This window comes from Rhinichthys klamathensis, unplaced genomic scaffold (genome assembly GCF_029890125.1).
Source record: "Rhinichthys klamathensis goyatoka isolate OS25496 unplaced genomic scaffold, OSU_Roscu_1.1 h1tg000009l_1, whole genome shotgun sequence".
Taxonomy (NCBI): Eukaryota; Metazoa; Chordata; class Actinopteri; order Cypriniformes; family Leuciscidae; genus Rhinichthys; species Rhinichthys klamathensis.
Genome location: NW_026606562.1, coordinates 664,737 through 688,154, shown reverse-complemented (window position 1 = coordinate 688,154; position 23,418 = coordinate 664,737). Strand labels below are relative to the sequence as shown.

At 38.7% G+C, this 23,418-nt stretch overlaps 2 protein-coding genes and 1 non-coding gene across 10 annotated transcripts; 1 reads left to right on the top strand and 2 right to left on the bottom strand.

Moving 5' to 3' along the window:
* Positions 1–1,006: 1,006 nt before the first annotated feature.
* Positions 1,007–4,704, top strand: b3gnt7 (UDP-GlcNAc:betaGal beta-1,3-N-acetylglucosaminyltransferase 7). The gene is made up of 2 exons (XM_056260528.1): positions 1,007–1,162; positions 2,948–4,704. Coding segments are annotated over exons 1-2 (1,230 nt in total). The 5' UTR covers positions 1,007–1,160; the 3' UTR covers positions 4,176–4,704.
* A 7,605-nt stretch (positions 4,705–12,309) lies between these two features.
* Positions 12,310–22,098, bottom strand: ncl (nucleolin). 8 transcript variants are annotated; one of them, XM_056260516.1, is made up of 17 exons: positions 21,940–22,098; positions 19,993–20,091; positions 19,797–19,920; positions 19,579–19,710; positions 18,596–18,721; positions 18,366–18,482; positions 18,048–18,185; positions 17,869–17,958; positions 17,566–17,689; positions 17,325–17,461; positions 17,013–17,139; positions 16,795–16,925; positions 16,581–16,719; positions 15,093–15,241; positions 14,871–14,997; positions 14,341–14,624; positions 12,310–12,942 (listed from the first exon to the last, which is right to left on the bottom strand). In XM_056260516.1, exons 1-17 carry the CDS (start codon positions 21,955–21,957, stop codon positions 12,884–12,886), a joined length of 2,121 nt encoding a protein of 706 aa, XP_056116491.1. In that variant the 5' UTR covers positions 21,958–22,098; the 3' UTR covers positions 12,310–12,883. The 8 variants fall into 8 exon arrangements, with proteins under 8 accessions (XP_056116491.1, XP_056116493.1, XP_056116494.1 ...); XM_056260518.1 differs by having other exon boundaries at positions 18,048–18,179; XM_056260519.1 differs by having other exon boundaries at positions 19,603–19,710.
* LOC130094697 (small nucleolar RNA SNORA75) lies at positions 14,698–14,832 on the bottom strand. Its single transcript, XR_008807997.1, has one exon. It is a non-coding gene; the product is annotated as a small nucleolar RNA SNORA75 (small nucleolar RNA).
* Positions 22,099–23,418: the final 1,320 nt, after the last annotated feature.

Genomic DNA, 23,418 nt, shown 5'->3' with positions numbered 1-23,418 from the left:
AACACGCTTTATGGAGGTTTTTTTCTCATTATATCAAAATATATGATGATCAAAAAAAACAATTTTAGCAGAGAACAGGAACATACAAAAGAGTAAGCATACATCAGATAAAATCAACCACAACTATAATAGCAGGGGACAACAGCAAAAAAAGAAAAGGAAAAAAAGAGAAATAAAAATAAGTACAAAAGAAAGAGAAAGAAAGAGATAGGGCCATTACATCACATAAAAATGTCTTTTGAAGAGATCAAGGGCAGAGCGAATCCTAACAGTCCTTAGCTTTCTTATTACTGATATCTTAAAATAAATTGTTTAATGTGATTTCAGTATCTACAATTTTCCATTTCTTTTAAGAAGAAGTCTCAAAAATGACAAAGTTACTCCAATGTGCCAGAAAAAAAAAATGACGCAGGATTTTGCATCAGAGTAAGTGTATATATAGCCTAACTCGTTTATTATTCTGTTGTTGATTCAACCATTTGGATTTGCACACACACAAAGCCTGGAGGAGGAAGGAGTGTTTGACGCACAACTGCTTGCCAATTTATTGACATAAGTCAATTCATAAATCCAGACCTAAGCATGGTGGATATTAGAGAAATGTTTGTAGTTTTACATCAGACCGCTGGGGTTAAATTTGCACAGGTTCGGATTAAGTAGCTATATAAACACATATCAGATGTAAAATCCACATTTGCATGTCTTTGTTTAGGACTTCCAAGAAAAAAGTTGACCCTTGAGAGTTGTATATAACAAATTGAACTTCTCATCATGTTGAGCTATCTCAGTTGTGCCTGAAGTGAAAGCAAAGATATTTTATTTTCAATGTAAATCACGTAAAGGTTCTGCTGGCTTTGCGCGTGGGCGTGGGCGTGCGCGTGCGCGTGGGCGTGTGCGGTGGGCGGAGTCATCCATGCCCTCATTTGCATCAGAGTCACGCACGCTTTAAAAGAAACGGGCTGCGCTTCGGGGATGTCGTGCTTGCTCTCGCATCTTCATGTGAAACTCCTTGCTTCGGAGTTTTTAATCGTCTTTTGTCGCGTTTCTTTTCTGTCTTTATTGAAACTATGTACCGGATCTAAAGAAACCCTGTCATTCATCTGAAGAACAGCAGACCTGTTTCACATAACATACCCTATAATATACGACAAACTCTCGAAATGTGAGTATTTGTTCGTTAAGTGTTTGTTTGTAACACTTTACAATACGGTTTCATTTGTTATTAGATAACACGAACTAAAACTGAGCAATAGCAGTTATTAATCTTAGTTAATGTTAATTTCATCATTTACTAATATATTAGGCTATTATGTCAAACGTTGTATTTGTTAACATTAGTTAATGCACTGTGAACAACCGAAGTACAATTATATGTTAAATAACATTAACAAAGGTTAATAAATGCTTTAAATCGATATTGCTAGTTTTTGTTAACTGATGCATTAAATTAACCAATTAAACGTTATCGTAAAGTACCGTTTTGTTAATATTCTATTTGGTTACACTTTATTTTAAGGTGTCCGTTTTACAGTGTGATTATACATTTAATTACTGAGTAATATTAATTAACAACTCGCACTTATTTTAGAGTTATGGGTTTGGTTTATGGCTAGTTGTTATAACTAAGAACATGTTACTAACGAGGACACTAAAATAAAGTGTTACCTGCTTTTTTTAGATAAAGGTTTTCTTTAGAAATCGATATTATATTTAGAAAACAATATTAATATTATAAAATTTAGGCTATGGCAACGGAATATGGGTTAGCAACAGCATCTGTGGTTTGCCATAATATTCAAATCACACCTCATTCAGTTGTACTGCAAAATATTATGATATATGTAAATACACTTCATTCAATGATGTTATGACATGTTACATTAACATGTTAAACAGTGACCATTATATGATATTCAAATAACTGATTGACCCATGCCTTATGATGTGTTGTATATAAAAAACATATAATGTTACATCTTGATATATATATACAGGATATAATGTGAAATAAACGTTACACAATTGATTTTTATTGTTACACATTTCAGTCATAGTGGAATTCAAATATTCAGATTACATTATTGTGTTTTTTACATTTTTTAAAACTGAACTATCAAATGATCACATGATTATAAATGTTTTCTCCTTTAATCTGTAATAAGCCTGAAACCCTTTGAAAAAACAAAGACATAATCTAATTTCACGGAAAAGAAACTAAACATTTGTTTATGCCAAGCACTTGATCATATAATACGAGATAACAATATTTCCATTGTTTGGATGTAAAGCTATTTCAATGGAACTCAATATAATTTGCTCATGTTTCAAGGCTTTGAATATTGCTTTATTTGTATGTGTCATTGTTACAGTGTGATTATACATGTAATTACTGAATAATATTAATTAACAACATGCACATTTGGTTTATGGATTTTATAATATTAAAATACTAAATCTAATATAATTAAACGTTCATCTAAAAAAAAAAATGAAGCAGGCAACACTATTTTAGTGTCCTTGTTACATTTGTAACATGTACTTAATGAAGCTATAACAACTTCCCATAACCCAAACCCTAACTCTATAATAAGTGCATGATGTTAATTAATATTACTCAGTAACTCCATGTATAATAACACTGTAACAATGACACCTTTACACTTTATTTGAAGGTGTCATTGTTACAGTGTAATTACATATTTAAGTATTGAGTAATATTAATTAACAACATGTAGGGTTAGGGTTTGGTTGAGGGTTTGTTGCATGTAATTATGCATATGTTATTGCTGTGGTAAGTACATGTAACATATATAACAAGGACACTGCAAAATAAAGTGTTACCAAAACGGTAAAACTTTATAATAAGGTGTTACATTAAGGGTTTGCTTTATGCCGAAGCCGTTTGTCCATTGGAAGGAGATCACAGTTCTCGTTTTCTCGACTCTAGGATGACGACCAGAGAGCGATGGCGGGTTTACAAGCGCGTCAGCCTGATGTTCTTCCTGGCCGTGGTCACGCTCACCGTGGTCCAGAGAGGGAACCTCACCTCGCTGCAGGACCTCCAGGCGGACCGCATCGAGAGGCAGACGCGCATGGAGCTCATGGCGGACGGCGAGCTGCAGAGAAACGCCTCGGTTGCGGGGAAATTCTGGAAGAGCGTGGAGCGGCTCGGGTCCAGCACCGACGGTCCGAGCACAACCCAAAAGCAGAGGCCCACCACATGGGACGTCACCTCCTCCAACTGCAGCATCAACCTCAACTTCTCCTCGTCGGACTGGTTCACGGGTCTCGAAGCCAACTTCAAGCAGTTCCTGGTCTACAGGCACTGCCGCTACTTCCCGATCCTCATGAACCACCCGGAGAAGTGCGCCGGAGACGTGGACCTGCTCATGGTCATCAAGTCGGTCATAACGCAGTACGACCGGCGGGAGGTCATTCGGCAAACTTGGGGCAAAGAACAAGTGATCAACGGAAAACGAATCAAGACCATTTTCCTTCTCGGGGCGTCTTCCAACGTCGAAGAACGGGCGAATCATCAGAAGCTCCTGGAATACGAGGATTACATTTACGGAGACATCCTGCAATGGGACTTCATGGATAGCTTCTTCAACCTGACCCTCAAGGAGATCCACTTCTTGAAATGGTTCTCCACGTACTGTGGAGGAACCCAATACATCTTTAAAGGGGACGACGACGTGTTTGTCAGCGTTCCCAACATCTTGGAGTATCTGGAAGTCAGCAAAGACTTGAAGGACCTCTTTGTTGGAGACGTTCTCTTCAAAGCCAAGCCTATTCGCAAAAAGCAGAACAAGTATTACATCCCGCAGGCCTTGTACAATAAGACGCTGTACCCGCCGTACGCCGGCGGAGGGGGTTTCCTGATGGACGGTCCTTTGGCACGGAAACTCTACGAAGCCTGCGAGACTCTGGAGCTTTATCCCATCGACGACGTGTTCCTGGGAATGTGCCTGGAGGTGCTTCAAGTGACTCCGGTAAAACACGGCGCCTTCAAAACGTTCGGCCTCGTGAAGAACAAAACCAGTCGGCTGAACAGGGAGCCGTGCTTCTTTAAGAGCATGATAGTGGTACATAAGTTGCTCCCGCCGGATCTAATAAACATGTGGAAACTGGTCAACAGTGACTTGATCTGTTCGAAGAAATCGGAGTTCCTATAGTCTGAGACTTTGCTGTCGTTCCTGAATCCGCCATCGGAGGAAAGGAACTGAAGGATCTGCGGAGAGAGGACTTTGAGGCGACTCGAAGATAAAGTACTCCTTTTTTGAGGAGATTTCTGGACAATTCTTTAATTTATGTACCAAATGACATAGTGTGTACTGTGGATAGTGTAAATAATGTGTAAAGAGGTCTTTTTTTGGGGGGGGAACCTTTAGGCTACAGAACCAAAAATGCAAACCATTTACAACCCTCGTTTGACTCGTCTGTGGAACCCAAAATTATTTATAAAAACGCCAAAGTGCTCTAATGTTTTGGACCCCATTGACATTCAATGTATAGACAAGAAAAAGGACATCAATTATGGCAGAATTTTCATTGTTAAGTGAACAATTACTTTAAGTCATACATCAAAGACTAAATGTAATTGTCCCAAATAGAAGGAAACTAGTCTCTACCTCGGCGTTTTTGTTTTAGTCTGCCCCTCTGTGGATGAATGTTACCGTCACGTGTTTTCAGAGTGGATTCCTTACATAATGTATATTACATAATCATTACAAATAACTGTTATTTGTTACTGCAATGGTGTACATTTTTAATATTACATAACATAATTTACATATATCTTGCTGTTCAAGAGGTTGCATCATTTAAAGCGTATCGTTGTGTGCTTTACACATGGGCATTGTTTGATTTGCCCATACTTGAGATGCATTTGGTAGAGGGTTTACTTTAAAACTGTGAAACAGCAAACTGTCTGGTACATGTGCTTGTCGACTGAAGTTATGAAGTACCTCCTTGAATACGGAGGGGGCGGAGTCTGGTGGTGTGTGATATTTAATTGTACTTGAAGGTTACGCAAAACACTTACATTTGTAATCAGAACTACAAGGTCTGATTGTGTAGAATATGACTGAAGGTGAACACGGATTATTATTTGTAAATAAACATTTCTTCAAAAAAATGTGTTTCTAGTTTGATCTTTGAAGTGTCCGAAGTGAACTTGAAGGGGGAAAGTAAGCATTTTTAGTCTTCTTCAAGACTTCAAGTTAAAAAAATTAGCATTAGTTAGAAAATTGGGTAACACTTTAGAATAAGGTTCCTTCGTTAATGAATAACTACACAAGAACCAATGAGTAACACAATATTAACAATCTAGTAACTATTATTAACTAACAAGAAACTCTGATTAACAAACTAGTAAGTAATAGCGCACAGATGAAAGTGGTACTTCACTATTAACTAATTAATAACTACTATTTTTTTAATGCTTCCCAGAGAACTACTGAAAATTTTCATAATTCATGCAAAACTAATCAATAACCAATACAGGACAAATGACAGCACTCCATTAACATTTGAACTGCTACTGTAAACGAATACAAAAGGTTGTTTACATTATCAATTTGTAATAGCATAGCAGACTTATGATTTGGGAAAGCTGTTAATAATTGGCCTATGCTGTCTATTTATCAACTGAATAATTTTAAAGAAATGGATTTTTAAATGCAGTTGTCGGGACCTTACTTGTCCTGAGGCCAATTTTCCGGCATTCCTCTGGACTGGCATTGAATCACTAGAGTCACGGTGAGTCATTCAATGCCATATTGACATATTGAGTCTTCAGCCACCCAAATACCATATACAGGTATTTTATTATTTAACCTACCACCCCAAAAAATATGTTTTTATGTATGTCTCCTAGCTCATATATATATATATATGTGTGTGTGTGTGTGTGTGCGTGTGTGCGTGCGTGTGTGCGTATATCTTGTGATTAGAATATTCTACACTTTATTGGTTTTCTACTGTAAGAATCATGATAACAAACTAGTAATGACTCAAGTGTTACTACATATGGAATTTACTAATTATTTGGATCCGTATTCTAAAGTGAAGATCATGGGAACTAGTTAGTAATGACTAAAGTGTTACTACATACTTCTAAAGAAATTTTCTAAAAGTTTAAAAGTTCACCAAAAATCTCAAACGCTTGAAATGACTTTTGTGTTTGGTTGCACAAATCATGACTAGATCATGTAGTAACACTTGAGTCATTACTAGTTAGATCCCATGATATTCACTTTAGAATACGGATCCAAATAATTAGTCATTCCCATAGAAGTATGTAGGAACACTTGAGTCATTACTAGTTAGTTACCATGAGTCTTACAGTAGTTACTAATGAAAAGCCAAGTGTAGAACTGCATTGGTTATTGATTAGTTTTGCATGAATTATGAAACTTTTTCAGTAGTTCTCTGGGAAGCATTAAAAAAAAGTAGTTATTAATTAGTTAATAGTGAAGTACCACTTTCATCTGTGCGCTATTACTTACTAGTTCGTTAATCAGAGTTTCTTGTCAGTTAATAATAGTTACTGGATTGTTAATATTGTGTTACTCATTTGTTCTTGTGTAGTTATTCATTAACGAAGGAACCGTATTCTAAAGTGTTACCGAAAATTGTATGTATAAGTGTATTTTATTGCATTTCAACAAGTTTGGTTTGATTTTTAAAGTTGTTTTCAAAGCTTCTCATAATGTGTATATTTCAACATAATTCAAATATATCAATATATAATTAAAATATAATAATATATAACATAAGTGTATATAATATTTAGTGCTGTCAAATTGGTTAATCGCGATTAATCACATCTAACTTATATATATATATATGTACGCACAAATATACACTCACCGGCCACTTTATTAGGTACACCTGTCCAACTGCTCGTTAACACTTAATTTCTAAGCAGCCAATCACATGGCGGCAACTCAGTGCATTTAGGCATGTAGACATGGTCAAGACAATCTCCTGCAGTTCAAACCGAGCATCAGTATGGGGAAGAAAGGTGATTTGAGTGACTTTGAACGTGGCATGATTGTTGGTGCCAGAAGGGCTGGTCTGAGTATTTCAGAAACTGCTAATCTACTGGGATTTTCACGCACAACCATCTCTAGGGTTTACAGAGAATGGTCCGAAAAAGAAAAAACATCCAGTGAGCGGCAGTTCTGTGGGCGGAAATGCCTTGTTGATGCCAGAGGTCAGAGGAGAATGGCCAGACTGGTTCGAGCTGATAGAAGGGCAACAGTGACTGAAATAACCACTCGTTACAACCGAGGTATGCAGCAAAGCATTTGTGAAGCCACAACACGCACAACCTTGAGGCGGATGGGCTACAACAGCAGAAGACTCCACCGGGTACCACTCATCTCCACTACAAATAGGAAAAAGAGGCTACAATTTGCAAGAATTCACCAAAATTGAACAGTTGAAGACTGGAAAAATGTTGCCTGGTCTGATGAGTCTCGATTTCTGTTGAGACATTCAGATGTTAGAGTCAGAATTTGGCGTAAACAGAATGAGAACATGGAACCATCATGCCTTGTTACCACTGTGCAGGCTGGTGGTGGTGGTGTAATGGTGTGGGGGATGTTTTCCTGGCACACTTTAGGCCCCTTAGTGCCAATTGGGCATCGTTTAAATGCCACGGCCTACCTGAGCATTGTTTCTGACCATGTCCATCCCTTTATGGCCACCATGTACCCATCCTCTGATGGCTACTTCCACCATGTCACAAAGCTCTAATCATTTCAAATTGGTTTCTTGAACATGACAATGAGTTCACTGTACTAAAATGGCCTCCACAGTCACCAGATCTCAACCCAATAGAGCATCTTTGGGATGTGGTGGAACGGGAGATTCGCATCATGGATGTGCAGCCGACAAATCTGCGGCAACTGTGTGATGCCATCATGTCAATATGGACCAAACTCCCTGAGGAATGCTTCCAGCACCTTGTTGAATCTATGCCACGAAGAATTGAGGCAGTTCTGAAGGCAAAAGGGGGTCCAACCCGTTACTAGCATGGGGTACCTAATAAAGTGGCCGGTGAGTGTACACACACATACATGCACATATACATACATACATACACACCCCCACACACATATATACATGCACACATAGTAATATCAACAATTGCTGTCCATCGTGTCCGATTACGACTTCCTTCGAATTAGATTTCTCCACAGAGTCCTGTTTTTTGCTTGGCGATCCCAGCTGCCTAGTGGGATCTGTTTAAGCTTGAGATTCCTTTTAACTGTGTCTTTGAAGCGCAGCTTTGGCCTGCCTATACCACGGTGCCCGTCTTTGAGCTGGGAGTAGATAATCTGTTTTGGCAGTCGACTATTGTCCATTCTGCTCAGATGGCCAGCCCATCTCAGATTGCGCTGGATTAGTGTTTCGTACATATTAGGTGTGTTGGTTTTGTCTAGTAACTCTTTGTTGGATAAATGGTGCCACCATTTAATGCCTAGAATTTGTCTCAGGTGTCTCATCATGTAGGCATTAAGGTTGTGTGCTTGGGTCATGTAAACTGTCCAAGATTCTGCTCCATATAGAAGAACTGGGAGAACAATTGCACAATATACTGCACATTTGGTCTTTATGGTGAGGTCTTTGTTGGACCAGACTCTTTCTTTTAGTCGGCCGAATGCCTGCGAAGCTTTAGACTTACGTAGGTATAATTCGGCATCTAGTTTGTTGTTGTAGGTGACTATTGCCCCGAGATATTTGAACTCTTTGACCGAGGTTAGATTTTCGCCTCCGATCTGGATGTTGTTTTGGCTACTTTCGTCCGTGCCTGGGGGTGGCTGGAACATTATTTCTGTCTTCTTTATATTTACCATGAGTCCATAGGCCATTGCTGCTGTGGCAAAGCGGGTGATAATATCCTGTATATCCTGATGTGAGTGGGCGACAAAGTATACATAATGTATATAAAACGTTGTTTCCGCTTGGGATTTTGTGAATTTCAAAGTTCTTCATAATCTACACATTTCAACACAAATATTTAAAATATAATAACATATAACATATATTTCAAATATAAAATACACACTATTTTGTCAAAGGTGTGATTTCCAAATTTCAAAGTTTCTCATAACGTATAACGTATACAGTTCAATTTTCAAAAAATATATTTGAATATTGTAAAATATAAACAATATAGTATTGCACATATAAAATGTACAATATATTTAATGTGTAAAAATCATTTAAAAATCACATTTCCACCTTCTGACCCTTAGAAACAAATCCCACAATAGCCTATGATGACATTATTTTGCATATTTTCCTAGAATGAAGATGTACTATAGCAACTAAACAGTGTTAAAGTAGATACAAGTCCAAAACGAGATTGACTAGAATACTAAGATGACTGAAAAAAAATGAAAGTTCACTGTTTATGTTTGTAGGATGGTACACCCAAAAATCAAAAATCAAAACACTTGAAGAACCCACACAAAGGGGAACATCAAGCATCCGGAACAAAAACAAAGCAAACACAAAAACCATATATAAACTGTTGGTCTATAAACTGCTACCTGACAGATAGACGTCTTGGCACTTCACAGCAGAGTATTTGACTTGTATACTGAGATAAGATACTGTAGTATCTTGGTGACTCGGGTAAACTGAGATCACGATATCACAAAGCCAAGTCACATGACTGAGAAATCATACACACATGAAGCAATGCAGCGTTCAGTTACTGAGAGATCTAATCCTTAAAACGGGTTTGGCATGGACCAAATTATTCATTCATTATCCATTGAGAAAATAATATTCAGTCAGTTGTGTCAATACTGGGAAGAGTGGCTTGGCAATGAAGCTCTCTCTGATTCTGATTCTCGTGTGTGTTTGCTTTTTGAGGAGTAGCGATGACATTTATTCAGCAAAAAATGACAGAAATTGATATGTCTATTTCAAATAAGAGTATTCATTTCTTTGAAAACATCTTACTGAACCCAAACATTTGAAAGGGAGTACATATATAATCAGAGAATGACTGTGTGAACCATAGACTTTTTAAAAGCAGAAACAGCCAGCAAAAAAAAAAAAAAAAAATGTAATTATGGTTATAAAAATGAATAATGACAGAACAGAGCTTCAAAGTTCACCTTAATAAAACGAAGAGATATGAAACTTCATTAAACAATCCCTATGGAAGCCCATTACTGCCACATGAGACACAAAACATGCTTAGGTACATCTTATGACATGAAAAGTCATAGTTTTGACATAGCCTACTAAATCGAAATTATGACACAAAGTTATCAGTCATATTTATGTCATACTAAATCATAATAATTGGATTAAAAAGTCGAAACTGACAAAAACTTGCATTATGACATAAAGTCACAATTATGAGACCAAAAAGTCGAAATTGACAAAAAAAAGTCTAAGTAATTATTATAAAAAAAGTCACAATTATGACATACTAAGTCATTATCTCATACCAAATCACAATTATGGGATTAAAAAATTGAAATTGACAAAAAAAATCTAAATTATGACAAAAAGTCAAAATCATAAATCAAATTATGAGATTAAAAAGCCACAATTTTGACATAAAAAGTTTAAATTACTGGTCAAATTATGAGATTAAAAAGTCTAAATTATGACATTCTAGGTCAACATTGTCAAAAATAAATAAATTATGACATAAAAATGTAGAAGTTATTACATAAAAAGTAATAATTATGGCATACTAAGTCATAATTATGTCATACTAAATCATAATTATGGGATTAAAAAGTCATCAAAATTATGACAAAAAAATCCAATTATGATATACGAAATAGGAATTGACATAAATAGTCGAAATTATGACATACTACAGTCATAATTAAGATCAGAAAATTTAAATTAAGACAGTCATAAAAATGGAATTTAAAAACAGAGAAATTATGACTTGCTAAATCTTAATTGACATAGGCTACCAAGTCAAAATTATGAAATTAAAAAGTCGAAATTATAACACACTTAGCCAAATTATGACATAAAAAGGTGAATTTATAACAAAAAGTGAATGTCATAAATGAAAGTCATATTGCATTTCATAATACCAAATGCTTTCTATGATGCCATAGCAATAGCATGGACATAAACATGCCAAGACAAAAAGTCATGACTTTCTAAGTGGCCTAATATAGTAGCCTATTCCACACACACATCTCATTCACCCCGAAACTTATTCACACAGCTGACACGTACATCTGGTGTGAACGTTATTGTGTTATAATCAAAAGATTTTTAAGGGGACAATTTTAATTTACTTAAAGAAAACACTTTTCAAGCAAACATTTCACACACAAAAAAGTGTAGTGCTTGAAACCCAGACCATCACTTATCAGCAGACGCTGCCTGGTTTGATAAATACATAAACCAACCTCAAAACAGCTTGTTTAGGTAAATAAACAGAACTTGTGGGGAAATAAGCTTAATTTACCTTTCAGACAAGCTACAGGGACCGTCTTTAAACGTTCAATGACTGGTTTTTGGCATTATCTATCCCTGCTGTAGTAGCGGAAAGCTGTCGTGTCGTGGTCTACTTTCTCGAGGAGTCTGCCCTCATCTGGACATCTACTAGCATTACAGCAGGATATATGGGCAAGACTGCTCTGAAACACTTCATGACTTCATAACTTAAATTGGCTGTAGAAGACTTTGTATCACTTAGTTCGTAATCGTCGTCACTAAAAGCAAAAAAAAAAAAAAACTAGCGATGTAGTGGAGGAGCGCCCGACCGATTTACCCAGATATCCGCTCTTCGACCAACAGTAGCAGTGGCGCCATCTTGTGTCGCTCTACAAACTAAATAGCATCACCACAGTCCATAGGACACACATATTAGCCCGTCTATGATATTAGCTCGCGTACGGTAAATCATTCACAGTTCACACAACGGACATTAAGTTGTAAAATATTCATAAGAATATATTACAAACAATTTGATTTTAATACGCGTTACTATGGCTAACATGACGCTTTCCGGCAAGTGTTTCTAGTGTAGTCTTCTTAAAAAGGACTCGGTCTCACACAGGATCAGTTTTTTCAGTACTTCTCTAATGTTTTGTCATAGTTGAGAACAAACGTTATTCCAGTAGCATTTAAAGTAAGTTTTACCAACGTTAATTGGCTTTACAGTACTCAATATTAACACAAACCTGATTGACAGGAAAATTGTCACTGATTTATCAAATTTAGGAAAATGTCTAAGAACGGTCTGAATAGAGCTGTAGATCTTATTTGCAACACACACAACTTTCAAAAATCACAACCAAACAGTTTAAAAACCATGTTTAATCAAAATGGTTCTTTACATTATGAAAAATCTGAACTGGAAAAAGAAAAAAACCTCAAGTCACAAAAGCCAAATTTAATGGATATATAAATTTGACATTATCCTCAGAGCTGTTGTCCGACTTCAACATTCGAAACTTTCATATAGATTTATCTCTAATTACTACTAAATAGGTGTCAATTCCATGTATACGTTACAATATGCTTTGCACATTAAAAAGGTACTGCACATTAAACTTGCACCTAAAGGCAACTAAAAAAAAGATGAAATTAAATAAAAATTGAGGGAGAAGAATGGAAAAACACACTAACAAAAGAAACAAAAACAAACCGTAGCATGTACAACATGTACCTAAACCAGCAGAGCATAATTACAACATTCACATTTCATTTTTACGCGGATGGTTGGGACGTCTCAGAACTCTCACAGTTCATGGGGAGCGAGGGGTCGGGGGTCAGGGGTCACTGTACAGTTACTGACGCTTTCTGGAATGTCCTAGAAATGCTCTGACAAAAGTGGATTTAAGCAATGAAAACAGTTCATTCAATTACAGATTTAATCATCAAACTTAATCTTCTTTCCTTGTGGCCTGTCCCCAAATCCACCTCGTCCACCTGAGGGGGAGGAAAAAAAGAAAAAAAAATTTTTTTTTTTAATTTTCATCTTATTTATAATTCAATAGTGGTGTTGCTAAAATGTTCAGAACAGCACACTGCCAAATATGTAGTGACTAACATTAATACAAACTGACAGGGAAAAAGAAATATTAAATGGAATAAAGCTGCAAGCAGCAATGAACAGGTCGCATTGTTATTTTTTCTGTGCAATTTGCCATTTCTAGGTGTCGTACTTTAACTGTCCTTGAGTTTCATATTTGGCGAGTCTCATCTAAAAGGCCTTTGTGAAGATGTTAAGTTTGTTGCAGTCTTACAAAGTTTGTTTCGCCATGAAACGGGAAGCTGTAGTAACTCCAGGTCACTGCCACTCTGTGGCCTCGGGAAAAACGTGAACAAAACCGCAATATGCTTTTAAACCGGTAAATATAGGAGGATTATGATCATGCCACAGTTTCTGCAACCAGTAGGTGGCGCCATGACTCTGAATGTTGGCATGCTTGGCCCCGTTTATACCTGGTATTAAGATGCGCTTTGTTCGTTTTAAGCTTACACCACTTTCAACCACTTCCAGAGGTTGTTGAAAACACATTCGACTGGATTGCTTTGTAGTGTAAACACTCATGTGGTCCAATGTGTTCAAACAGCCACCAAAGACTGTCTACTGACCTAATGCGTTAACATTATGGGAAGAGCACTAGCCAGACGGGATTTAAACTTTGGCTATAGACCCAAGCTAGGCTTGAGGATGAAAAATGTACCAAACACAATGTTCTCTCTCCATTCCTGATTTCTAACACACTCTCACAGCATTCTTGCAGCTGTTCATATGTAAGTTGCGTGAGCTTATTTCATCCATTAGATCAAAAGAGCTGAAAAATCCCATACATTTACCCACCCCTCGAAGAAATCAGGACAGAAGTGGTTGAAAGTGGACTAAAGAGACGGATTAAAACACCAGGTGTGAACGGGAACGTGTCTCGCTCGTTTACGTGATCCGATCGACCGAAATGCATCATAATACCAGCTGTAAACATGAGTCCTGGCCTGAAGACATCCGGGCCCTATCAAACAAGTGAAGTTTGGGGCAGACTGGACCTGGTATGCTTGAGTTACTACAGCTTCCCATTTCATGGCGAAACAAACTTTGTCAGACTGCCATGAAAACTCAAGACCACCACAAACACCTTTAGATGAGACGCACCAAATGTGATGTTGATCGGATTAAAACCCTAGGACAGTTTAAGTACGACACCTAGAAATGGTTAGAGAGGTGAGGGGAACTTATAAACATTGTTGATGGCACTAATCAAGCCAATTTGGTGCTCGGGCCCTTATCATTCATTAGTGTGTTTGTGTCTCGCAAGGAATCAAGTGTTTTGGGTAGTTGACACCTACCTCCTCCTCTCCCTCCTCTGAAGCCTCCTCCGCCGCCGCCTCGTCCTCCTCGTCCGCCCCTGAATCCGCCTCCTCTACCGCCGCCCCCTCGGCCTCCGAAACCCCCGCGTCCGCCTCCTCGTCCTCCAAAGCCTCCTCTGCCGCCGAAGCCCCCGCCTCGGCCGCCCTCGCCCTTGGGCCTGGCGTAGTCCAGAGTCACTCTGCTGCCATCGACCTCTCCGTCATCCATGGCTTCTTTGGCCGATTTGCAGTCTTCTTCACTATCGAAGTCTACGAAACCGAATCTGGGGGAGGAAAACGTATTCAGTAAACATTCACGGGCGAAACCAGCGGCGGTTTCTGGATCGAAATGGCTAAAGATGTCTCACATCAGACATGGGTACTTTCCAATGAAACACCTGGAAACACCTGTTTGAGTGTGACTTTGAATCTACTTCTCGTGCGAATCCATACAACGCCACTGAACTGACAGAGAGGAGCTCATGAGAAGCAAAAACATCGGTTTCTGAGAGAATCAAACACATCCGTACCCTTTTGATGATCCGGTTTCTCTGTCCATGGCGACTCTGGCGCCAACGGCTCCATCAAAAGAGTCTCTCAGAGTCTGATCTGTGGTGTCTTCTGACAAACCTTTGACAAACAGGGTTTTTGTAGGTCCTACAAAGGGTGGAAAAAGCAGTTAGCACTGATTCTTACTAAGCATTTGCAAACAATAAGCTGATAAAACTTTAGTAAGCAGCAAATCTACAAACCAGAGTTTCCTCTTCCTCCTCCACCGCCTCGCTCTCGCTCGCTCTGACTGAACTCTAATCTGATGCTTCTGCCCTCAATATCTGTGTTGTTGCAATTCTCCAGCGCATCCTTGGCATCCTCCACATTATCAAACTCCAAAAATGCATATCTAGAAAAACAAAACATGACATTAGACCAGTCCAAGAAGCTGGAAAAAAAACCCCACCAAAACCACAAGATGCTTTGGATCACACCAAGACAAATGTTCAGATCCAAAATTCAAACATTTTACTTTCTCAATAGACATTAGCAGCCATTCATTGGGGATGTGAAAACTTGCATGCCATCAACACGTCACCACTCCTTTACGGATAGACATTCTTAGCACTGCAAATATGGTGGATTGATTGGCCAGCTTTCTTTAGTGTAAGAGCAGGAGAAAATTAAAAAAAAATAAAAAAAATTATGCTGCTTGATTTGACACTTGTTTGTGTTACAATATTAACTTTTTGTCACGCAAATAGCTTTAGAATTGAACGCACAGCCATTCTGATTATGAAAGCAAGTCTCACACGCACAGGAAATGGATGTTAATGGTGTAGCCTTCCCAAGCATACTCCATTTGATGCGCGCTAGAAAGTTTCACCGTTGTCCAGTGTCTGGGCTATTTTCCTCCAGAAGTTATGAGCGATAAAAATGTCTTTGTATTCTTTTGAACTCAAGTTGCCTGCATCTCAACCTGGTCAATGTGAGCGGTTGCCGCAGTCTCCAGTATTTTGTTGTTGTTTTGTAATCTCTTTAGTTTCGGGCTAGCATTACCACCTTGTGGAACTACTGATTAAGTGGCCTAGAAATCTAGACGCACCCTAGCGGCAGCAAAAATTATTTTGCAGCCAGTGTGGTCTAGCAACTCTCCGTTGGCTTTCGAAGTGGAAAAACCAAACTCTGGTCAGGCCAATCACATCATGTATAGAGTTGGTGGGCGGGCTTAACACAATGACGGCAGAGTTGTGACGGTTCTGAACCGTGATTTCCATAGGTGATTTCCCTCTGCTTGAAATTAGCATCACACTAACTATACACAGACCCTTGTGTATGCGTAAAACCCAGAGTACACTTTGGCATTTAGGTCACATGTCCAGAGCTGCTGCTGTTAAAAGAAAACTGCACATTAGTGGCGCTCACGAAGTAACTAATTTACCAAATAATTGCAAATAGAGGAAGAATCCAGGTTTCAGAAAGGGAAAAATTGCGCAATGCTTTTTGTACCAGAGTAACAGAGGCATCTACAAGCTCCACCTATTGTGTGATACTTCATTATTCAGCCAGTCTGACGTTTTATGCATTACTCGAGACAAATCACTGGAAAATCAGGCCTGATTTTCTTGCCGAACATTAGTGTTTGGTGTGACCGTGCATAAACAGACCTAATAACGTCTATTCCTCTTGATACTGTATCAATATACTCCTACACAGCCTTAAAGACACTACTGAAGCGCTGGACGTACCCCTTCGGCCTGCCGTTGTTCTGGGGTATTCTGATGGACACGGCCTTCTCAAACACACTCTGGAGGGAATCTTCAGTCGCGCTGAACGCCAGATTGTTTACGACAAGGACTTTGTTTGAAGCACCACCGGTTGATTGAGCTAGAAAACAAGACACATTAGCATTAATAAAACCAAAACAAGAACTAAAGACCCCTAGATGGCATCGTTACTCACATCTCCCGCTCTGCCGGCTCTTTTCCCCGGTGAAGTCTACCGTGATCGAGCGGCCCTGAACATCGGCGCCCTGTGCCTCTTCCAGCATCTTCTCGGCGATCTCCTCGGTCTTGAACTCAACGTAGGCGATTCTGTCACCAAAGTGGAGGATGTCAGTCAACCGTTTGCGCGAACAAGTTTTATTTGTCACAACACGAACAGTCACAGCTTAAGCTTACCCTCGGCTTGAACCGTTGCTGCCCATCGGTACTCTAATATCAACAGCCTGGTCAAAGAGTTCCTTCAGGTCGTCTTGCGTTACGGAGTAGGGGAGGTTCTTCACGAATAAAGTGCGTGCATCTCTCTCTGAGGGGAGAAAAACGATAAAACGTTGGCTTCTGGAAACTCAAGTCATCTTATAGCATGGCGACGGATCCAGATCAGTACTTGACCATCGTGGAATCCACATGAGAGTTCAGGTGTTTGATAAGCTGACATCACTTCTAGACTCGGTTGGATTGACGTTCGAAGCCTCAGCTGTAGGACATTACCTTTTTTGCTTTCCTGGGAGTCCTCCTTGCTCCTGGCCCGGTCGAGTTTCAGCGGCTGGCCCATCAGCTTCTTGCCATTGAGGGCCAAAGCCTTCTGCAAATCCTCTTCAGATGAAAAGTCAACGTAGCCAAATTTCCTGCAAAAAGAAATTTGGAAGATTCATTTAAGAGTCAAATCAACATTCGCAATGCCTTCGCTTAACAAATTTGATGATTTAAAAAAAATAAAAATTCTCCTTACTTGGTCCCACCCAGTCGCACATCCTGAATTTCAAGGCCTTCCTTTGAGAAGAACTTGGAGATCGCAGATTTAATTTCATCGAAGTCCTTATTGCAGTTCAAGTTGCCCAAATAGAGACTGAAACCTGAAAGTTTACACCAAAGTTAGTTCACAATTCCACGACAAGGAAATACACCCTTTTCCTTAAACTAGCATCAGAATTGATAAAAAAGGTGACATCACATACATCAGTATTAAGTCCCTTTTGATCATCATATGTAGTTAAATGTGCAAGAACTACAGAGTATAGAGCGCAAGTCTCACCCTCGCCATCAGTTTTAGCTTTCTTAGCAGGCGGTGTTCCCTTCTCTTTTTTAGCCTCCGCTTTCCTCTTCCCTGGAGTGACCGGGGTTTCTGGAGAGCAAAACATGGGAGTTTTAGAAAGGAACGTCTGCCAAGCTCCAAAAACACAATAAAATGTAACAAAAACTTTACGGTCATACCTTCTTCCTCGTCATCATCGTCGTCTTCATCATCATCATCATCTTCGTCGTCATCTTCAGATTCCTCCTTTGCTTTCACCATTCCTGCCTTTTTGGCCTTGGGCGCAGGAGTCGTGTCCATTTCCTCTTCTTCTGAATCTGAGAAAACAATCAAAATCATTTGAGAAAACCATAAAAACCATAAAAACAAAAAAAGTTAACGTAAAAAAAAAACATCAGCTCCACAGTATCATCCAAATCATTCAGTATTAAGTCCCTTGTGGTTCATCATATGTGCAACTTTTTAGATATAAAAAAAAAGTAAAGCCATTCACACACCATCATCTTCGTCGTCATCATCATCATCAGATTCCTCCTTGGCTGCGGGAGCTTTAGCTTTAGCTGCAGGTTTAGCGGCCTTTTTAGGAGGCGGGGTTTCTTCCTCCTCAGATTCATCTAAACAGGAACACAAGTTTAGACCGGGATTCACAACTACGCTGCGTTCAGAGTGAAAATGACTTCATATAAACGTGAAGGCAGGCAGTCTGTGATGCCAGAGTGTTTCGTACCGTCGTCGTCTTCATCGTCGGACTCCTCGGCAGGGGCCGCTTTGGCCGCTGGAGCCGCTTTCTTGGCCGGCGTGGCTTTGGCGGGTGCAGCTTTCTTGGGTGGGGGGGCCTCTTCCTCCGACTCCTCTGCGCAAGACAGGAAATGGTGCAAATGGAGTTGTTAGAAGGTCATATTGTCTTGAAATTACACAACACGAGGGTTGTGCATCGGCACACATTTTACGATACGGTTGATATTCAGATGCAGAATGTAAAACTATTTGGGGGGAGGCTTACGAATAATCTAAACTACTTATACACACATTTATACACTAAATTGTCAAGCACCATGGCCAACAAAGTCATTTTCAAATGTGCTACACATGTACATATAAAAGTTGTACATTACAAATCAATTTTTAAACCATCAATGTTTTAGTATACAAACAATAATGATATAATTGGCTTTTACTCCCAATTTGCTTTTTAAATACACACTTAAACAGCGGCTGTCATAAATGTGCAAATAAATCAAAGAACTCAAGTGTTTAAGTAAAAACAGAATGATTTTTATAGCAGACTAACAAATTTGTTCATTGAACGGCTCTGGGGCAAATATAACGTTACGCGACTTATAGTTTACAACCCGTTTTGACGTCTTCAATAAAGTTAACGTTTATAGTAAGTGGTTCGGTGTATTTGAACATTCCTTCAGATGTTCATTCGTGTTTATTTGGTGCTGTAACTTGCAGTAAAGAGCTGATCAGTCCACATGACTGAGGCGCTACAGCATCACAAAGGCCATTATGAATTTCAGAATAAAATTGACATTTTGAAACCAGAGACTTATATAATCAACAGCATGAAGCTTGTTGCGATTTATTGGGTGGAAGGTGTGCCACAAATAACGGCTAGTGAACTCACATCAAACACTGAACAAATAACGATTCTTGGGATGGAAGAATCGATATCTGCTCTCCAAAATGAGAATAGATTAAACATACTGTTCTTCGCCAGTGTTTTCATACCATCATCATCCTCGTCCTCGTCACTAGACTCCTCAGCGGGCGCTGCTTTCTTAGCCGGGGTCGCTTTAGCAGGCGTGGCCTTCTTCGGGGGGGGAGGAGCTTCCTCTTCTAATGGGAAGAGCAGACTAGTTAGACGTCAGGCTTGGGATTAAAGAGCACTGCAAAGTTGAGAAAAACAGGAAAGATTTCCGTACCTGATTCATCATCATCATCATCGTCGTCATCCTCGCTCTCCTGTTTGGCCGCAGCTTTGCCGTTCTTCACCGCCTTTACCGGAGCTGCGTTTTTCTTTGCTGCGGCTTTGACTGGTGGAGCCTGTTGAAATTAAAGTTGGTTATGAATCATGCTGCAAATAACGTAGCGGTTGCAGATTCCTAGTCAAGTCGTCACCTCTTCCTCATCGTCGCTGTCCTCCTCGCTGGATTCCTCTTCCACATCTTTGGGAGGTGGAGGTGCCTTTTTCTTCAGCGGCGCTTCTTTCTTCGCTGCCTGCAAACATGGACAGAAATCAGAGTTTACGGCAACCATTTGGCAAGTTTGGGGTTAAAGATCTCAAAAGGATTCACAACAACCCACCAAAATAAGAGTTCAGCATAACTTTAAGAAATTGACATTTAATCCTAGTGTAGATGTACGTCTTAATCATAAATTTATAAAAAATAAAATAAAATAGTACACATTTTTGTATTATATTTTTTTTAGTGATTACATTATGAATCAAAAATGTTAGTCAAAAAGCATGTCTAATCAGCTGATTAAATCATTAAAATGGAAATTAAAGCACTTCATAGGACCGCTTTTCATTCAACTTAATGGATTGATAAATTGGAAAGTTTCATTACATTAAATAATTAGAGCTTTTTGATTACTAACATTTAACTGAATCATTAAATCAAAGTAAAGTAAAAGCTGGAGGGAAAGGGATTTCAAAGGGCCCAAAATGTGATTAAAGTCAAGCACACAAAATATGTGCAAACCACAGTGTGTGTTTCCTGCTGAATGAGGTTTCTGTATGAGTATATGTAAAGCGCATCTCACATGCTGGCAGTTTCAGTTTCACTTTAATTTAGGCTCAGCTTTCAAATTAATAATAATAATAGCCCCATTTCATACTGCATTCTCATTCCTAAAAAAGCCAAACACTACTACAGCATAAAAACATATATAGTTATTAAATATGTAAATCCATTAATAGCGTTTGAAATACCAAACATTTGGAGGTTAAACCATTGGTTTAGATTACTGATGAAAAAGAACATTTAAACTTGTAATATTTATGCACTAAACAGAGGTAGACAAGTCAAAAACCCTTTTATACATACAGATGTGTATGCAAATGTATGGTATTTGCCAAACCAAATGATTGGAGGTGCAGCCTAATCAAAAACAATGAAAAATGTGTGTGGGATGCGTACAAAATGAACTAAATTGCCAAAACGTTTTCGTATATTCTGTGGATCTTTTAAATACCACGTGTTTCTCTCGCGAAGCGGATATGTGCATTCAAACGTTTGTGTGGGTAATTAAATTAAACTTAAAAACACACTTAAATACAATACATAAAATTTAAAGTAACAAAAAGAAAGTTAAGTTTGGGTTTGAAAGGACTATTTAAAAGGCAAAGACCTGCGCGTGAAACTCCGCGCGTGAATAAACCCACGTGGGTTCGCGTTACACGTGGAAACCCCACATGCGCGCTAGCAGAAGAGTAAATATATTTTTATTTTCGTATAACACGCAAGAATAAGCAATACTCGCGTCGTGCTCGCATACTATACTCGTGTGAGTCGCGTAAATATGCATGAACAACGCGAGGCGGTTTAATGCAGCGTGTTAAATGTCTGCTCGATCACTTCAAAGAGCCAAAATGGAGGCGTTTAGCATCATGCTGCACATGGCTAACACACGAGTTACAGCAAAACCACGACACGATAAGAGCGCTACAAACATCGTTGACCGGCGCAGAGAGATTTATTTACTCGCTCAACACGTGTAGAAAACGTGTAACATTAAAATCTAACACGTATTGTTAATGAGTATCAGCTGAGGCCTACCAAACGGAGAAGCGTGGTCAGCCCGGGACAACGGGTAAAAAAAAAAACAAAGACGGATTACATATAAATTACCCCGTTTTAGACGTCACGCTTTATCATTAAAACACAATTTGCACTTTAAGTTCACATAGCAACGCTATAAATACCTACAATGGAAATACGTGTGTCGCACATGTGGGCCTTCCCGTTACAAGAAATACAATAAAAAAAAACTAAATTTTCGCATTTTGAGCCCTTCTATGTGGCGCGTTGAATTGTTACAGCATGTTTGCAGAAATCTTACCTTAGCGAGCTTGACCATGACTGAAGTCTGTGTGTGCTGTAAAGCTGGTTTAGCTGTGAGAGTGGCGCAGGTTGGAAGCGTTCAATCACACGTGGTTCTTCTCTCTACAGGACAGAGGAGCGCGAGCGGATTCAGTTTTAGTACGTCCCGCGAACTCCGCCCAGTGACGTCAGCCGTAGTACTCGATTCCGCGAGTCGGTTCGTTTGAACAGTTCGTTTCGATTCAGTGATTCTTTTTCTCAGCAGGTGGCCCATAACATCCTGCGCGCACGGCATAAAAGTGACTGAATAGATAAATAAGGTTGACATTTACATGGACTATTATGTAGTGAATTAAACGGGGGAAAACAGCCCTCTCACCATCCAGCCAATCAATTCCCCCCTGGACGAAACCAAGCCCCGCACAACATGTTTAATGCAAAACAAATACATCATCCCTGCACCACTCAGGGGTTTTCAGACTGGGGTCCGGGGACTCACTGCCTGGGGCCACATGGGAGTGAAAATAATGAATTTATTAAACCCTGAAGGATCTTCGTCAGGCAAACAACAAATAGCCTTCTTGTACAGGTACTTGTAGTTTGCCTGGCTCATCAGTAGCAGTGCAAGTTTTTTTGGATGTGCACATACTACTACTTTGAAATGAAAATAAATAAATAAATAATCTGTGCATATACAGTCTAAAACATTTTAAAATAAAACAAAATATAATAATACAATTTATATATACATAATAATATAATATATACATATATCACATTATAAAATTTTATAAATACAATTTGATTTAAATATAAAATTAATTTGATAAAACTAACTAAATATAGATGGGTTCATATTAAAATATGAAAAGCTGAGTATAAATAAATAAATAAATATAAATAAAGTATAATTAATTAATTCATTAGATTATATATAATTATATATAACTAGCCTGGCTAACGTCAGACCACGTCTCATTGACATTGAGACGTGGTCTGGGAACCACATGTTCATTTTCTCGTATTTGAGGCGTGGTTTACGAATGCCCAGAGCCGTTTATTGGGTGCTACGAATGTCTATCAAATGCGCCTGTACGTAGCTCATAGCCAATCGTTTCAATTATACCAGATGACGTATGTAGAGCGACAGAAATTAGACGAGGGAGAAGACGATGGGTCCGAGATTTATGTCTACTATATATAAACTAATTAGAATAATATCTAAGGCTGCTTTGAAGACAGCGTGAATAAAATCTCGCTGCGCAAAGGCAGTATGGGGAAACCCAGGCTAATATATATAGCTACTATTTGGTAAATAAAATAAATTTTATAAAACTAAATAAATAAAGCTTGATTTAAAGAAGAAAGGCTGTGTAAAAATGTAACAAAAATGAACTAAGTACCTAAATAAATAAATTTCTTAAAACAAATGTTTAAAATAAATAAAATGTAATAAAAACAAAATAAATAAAACTTGATTTAAATACAAAGAAAAGTG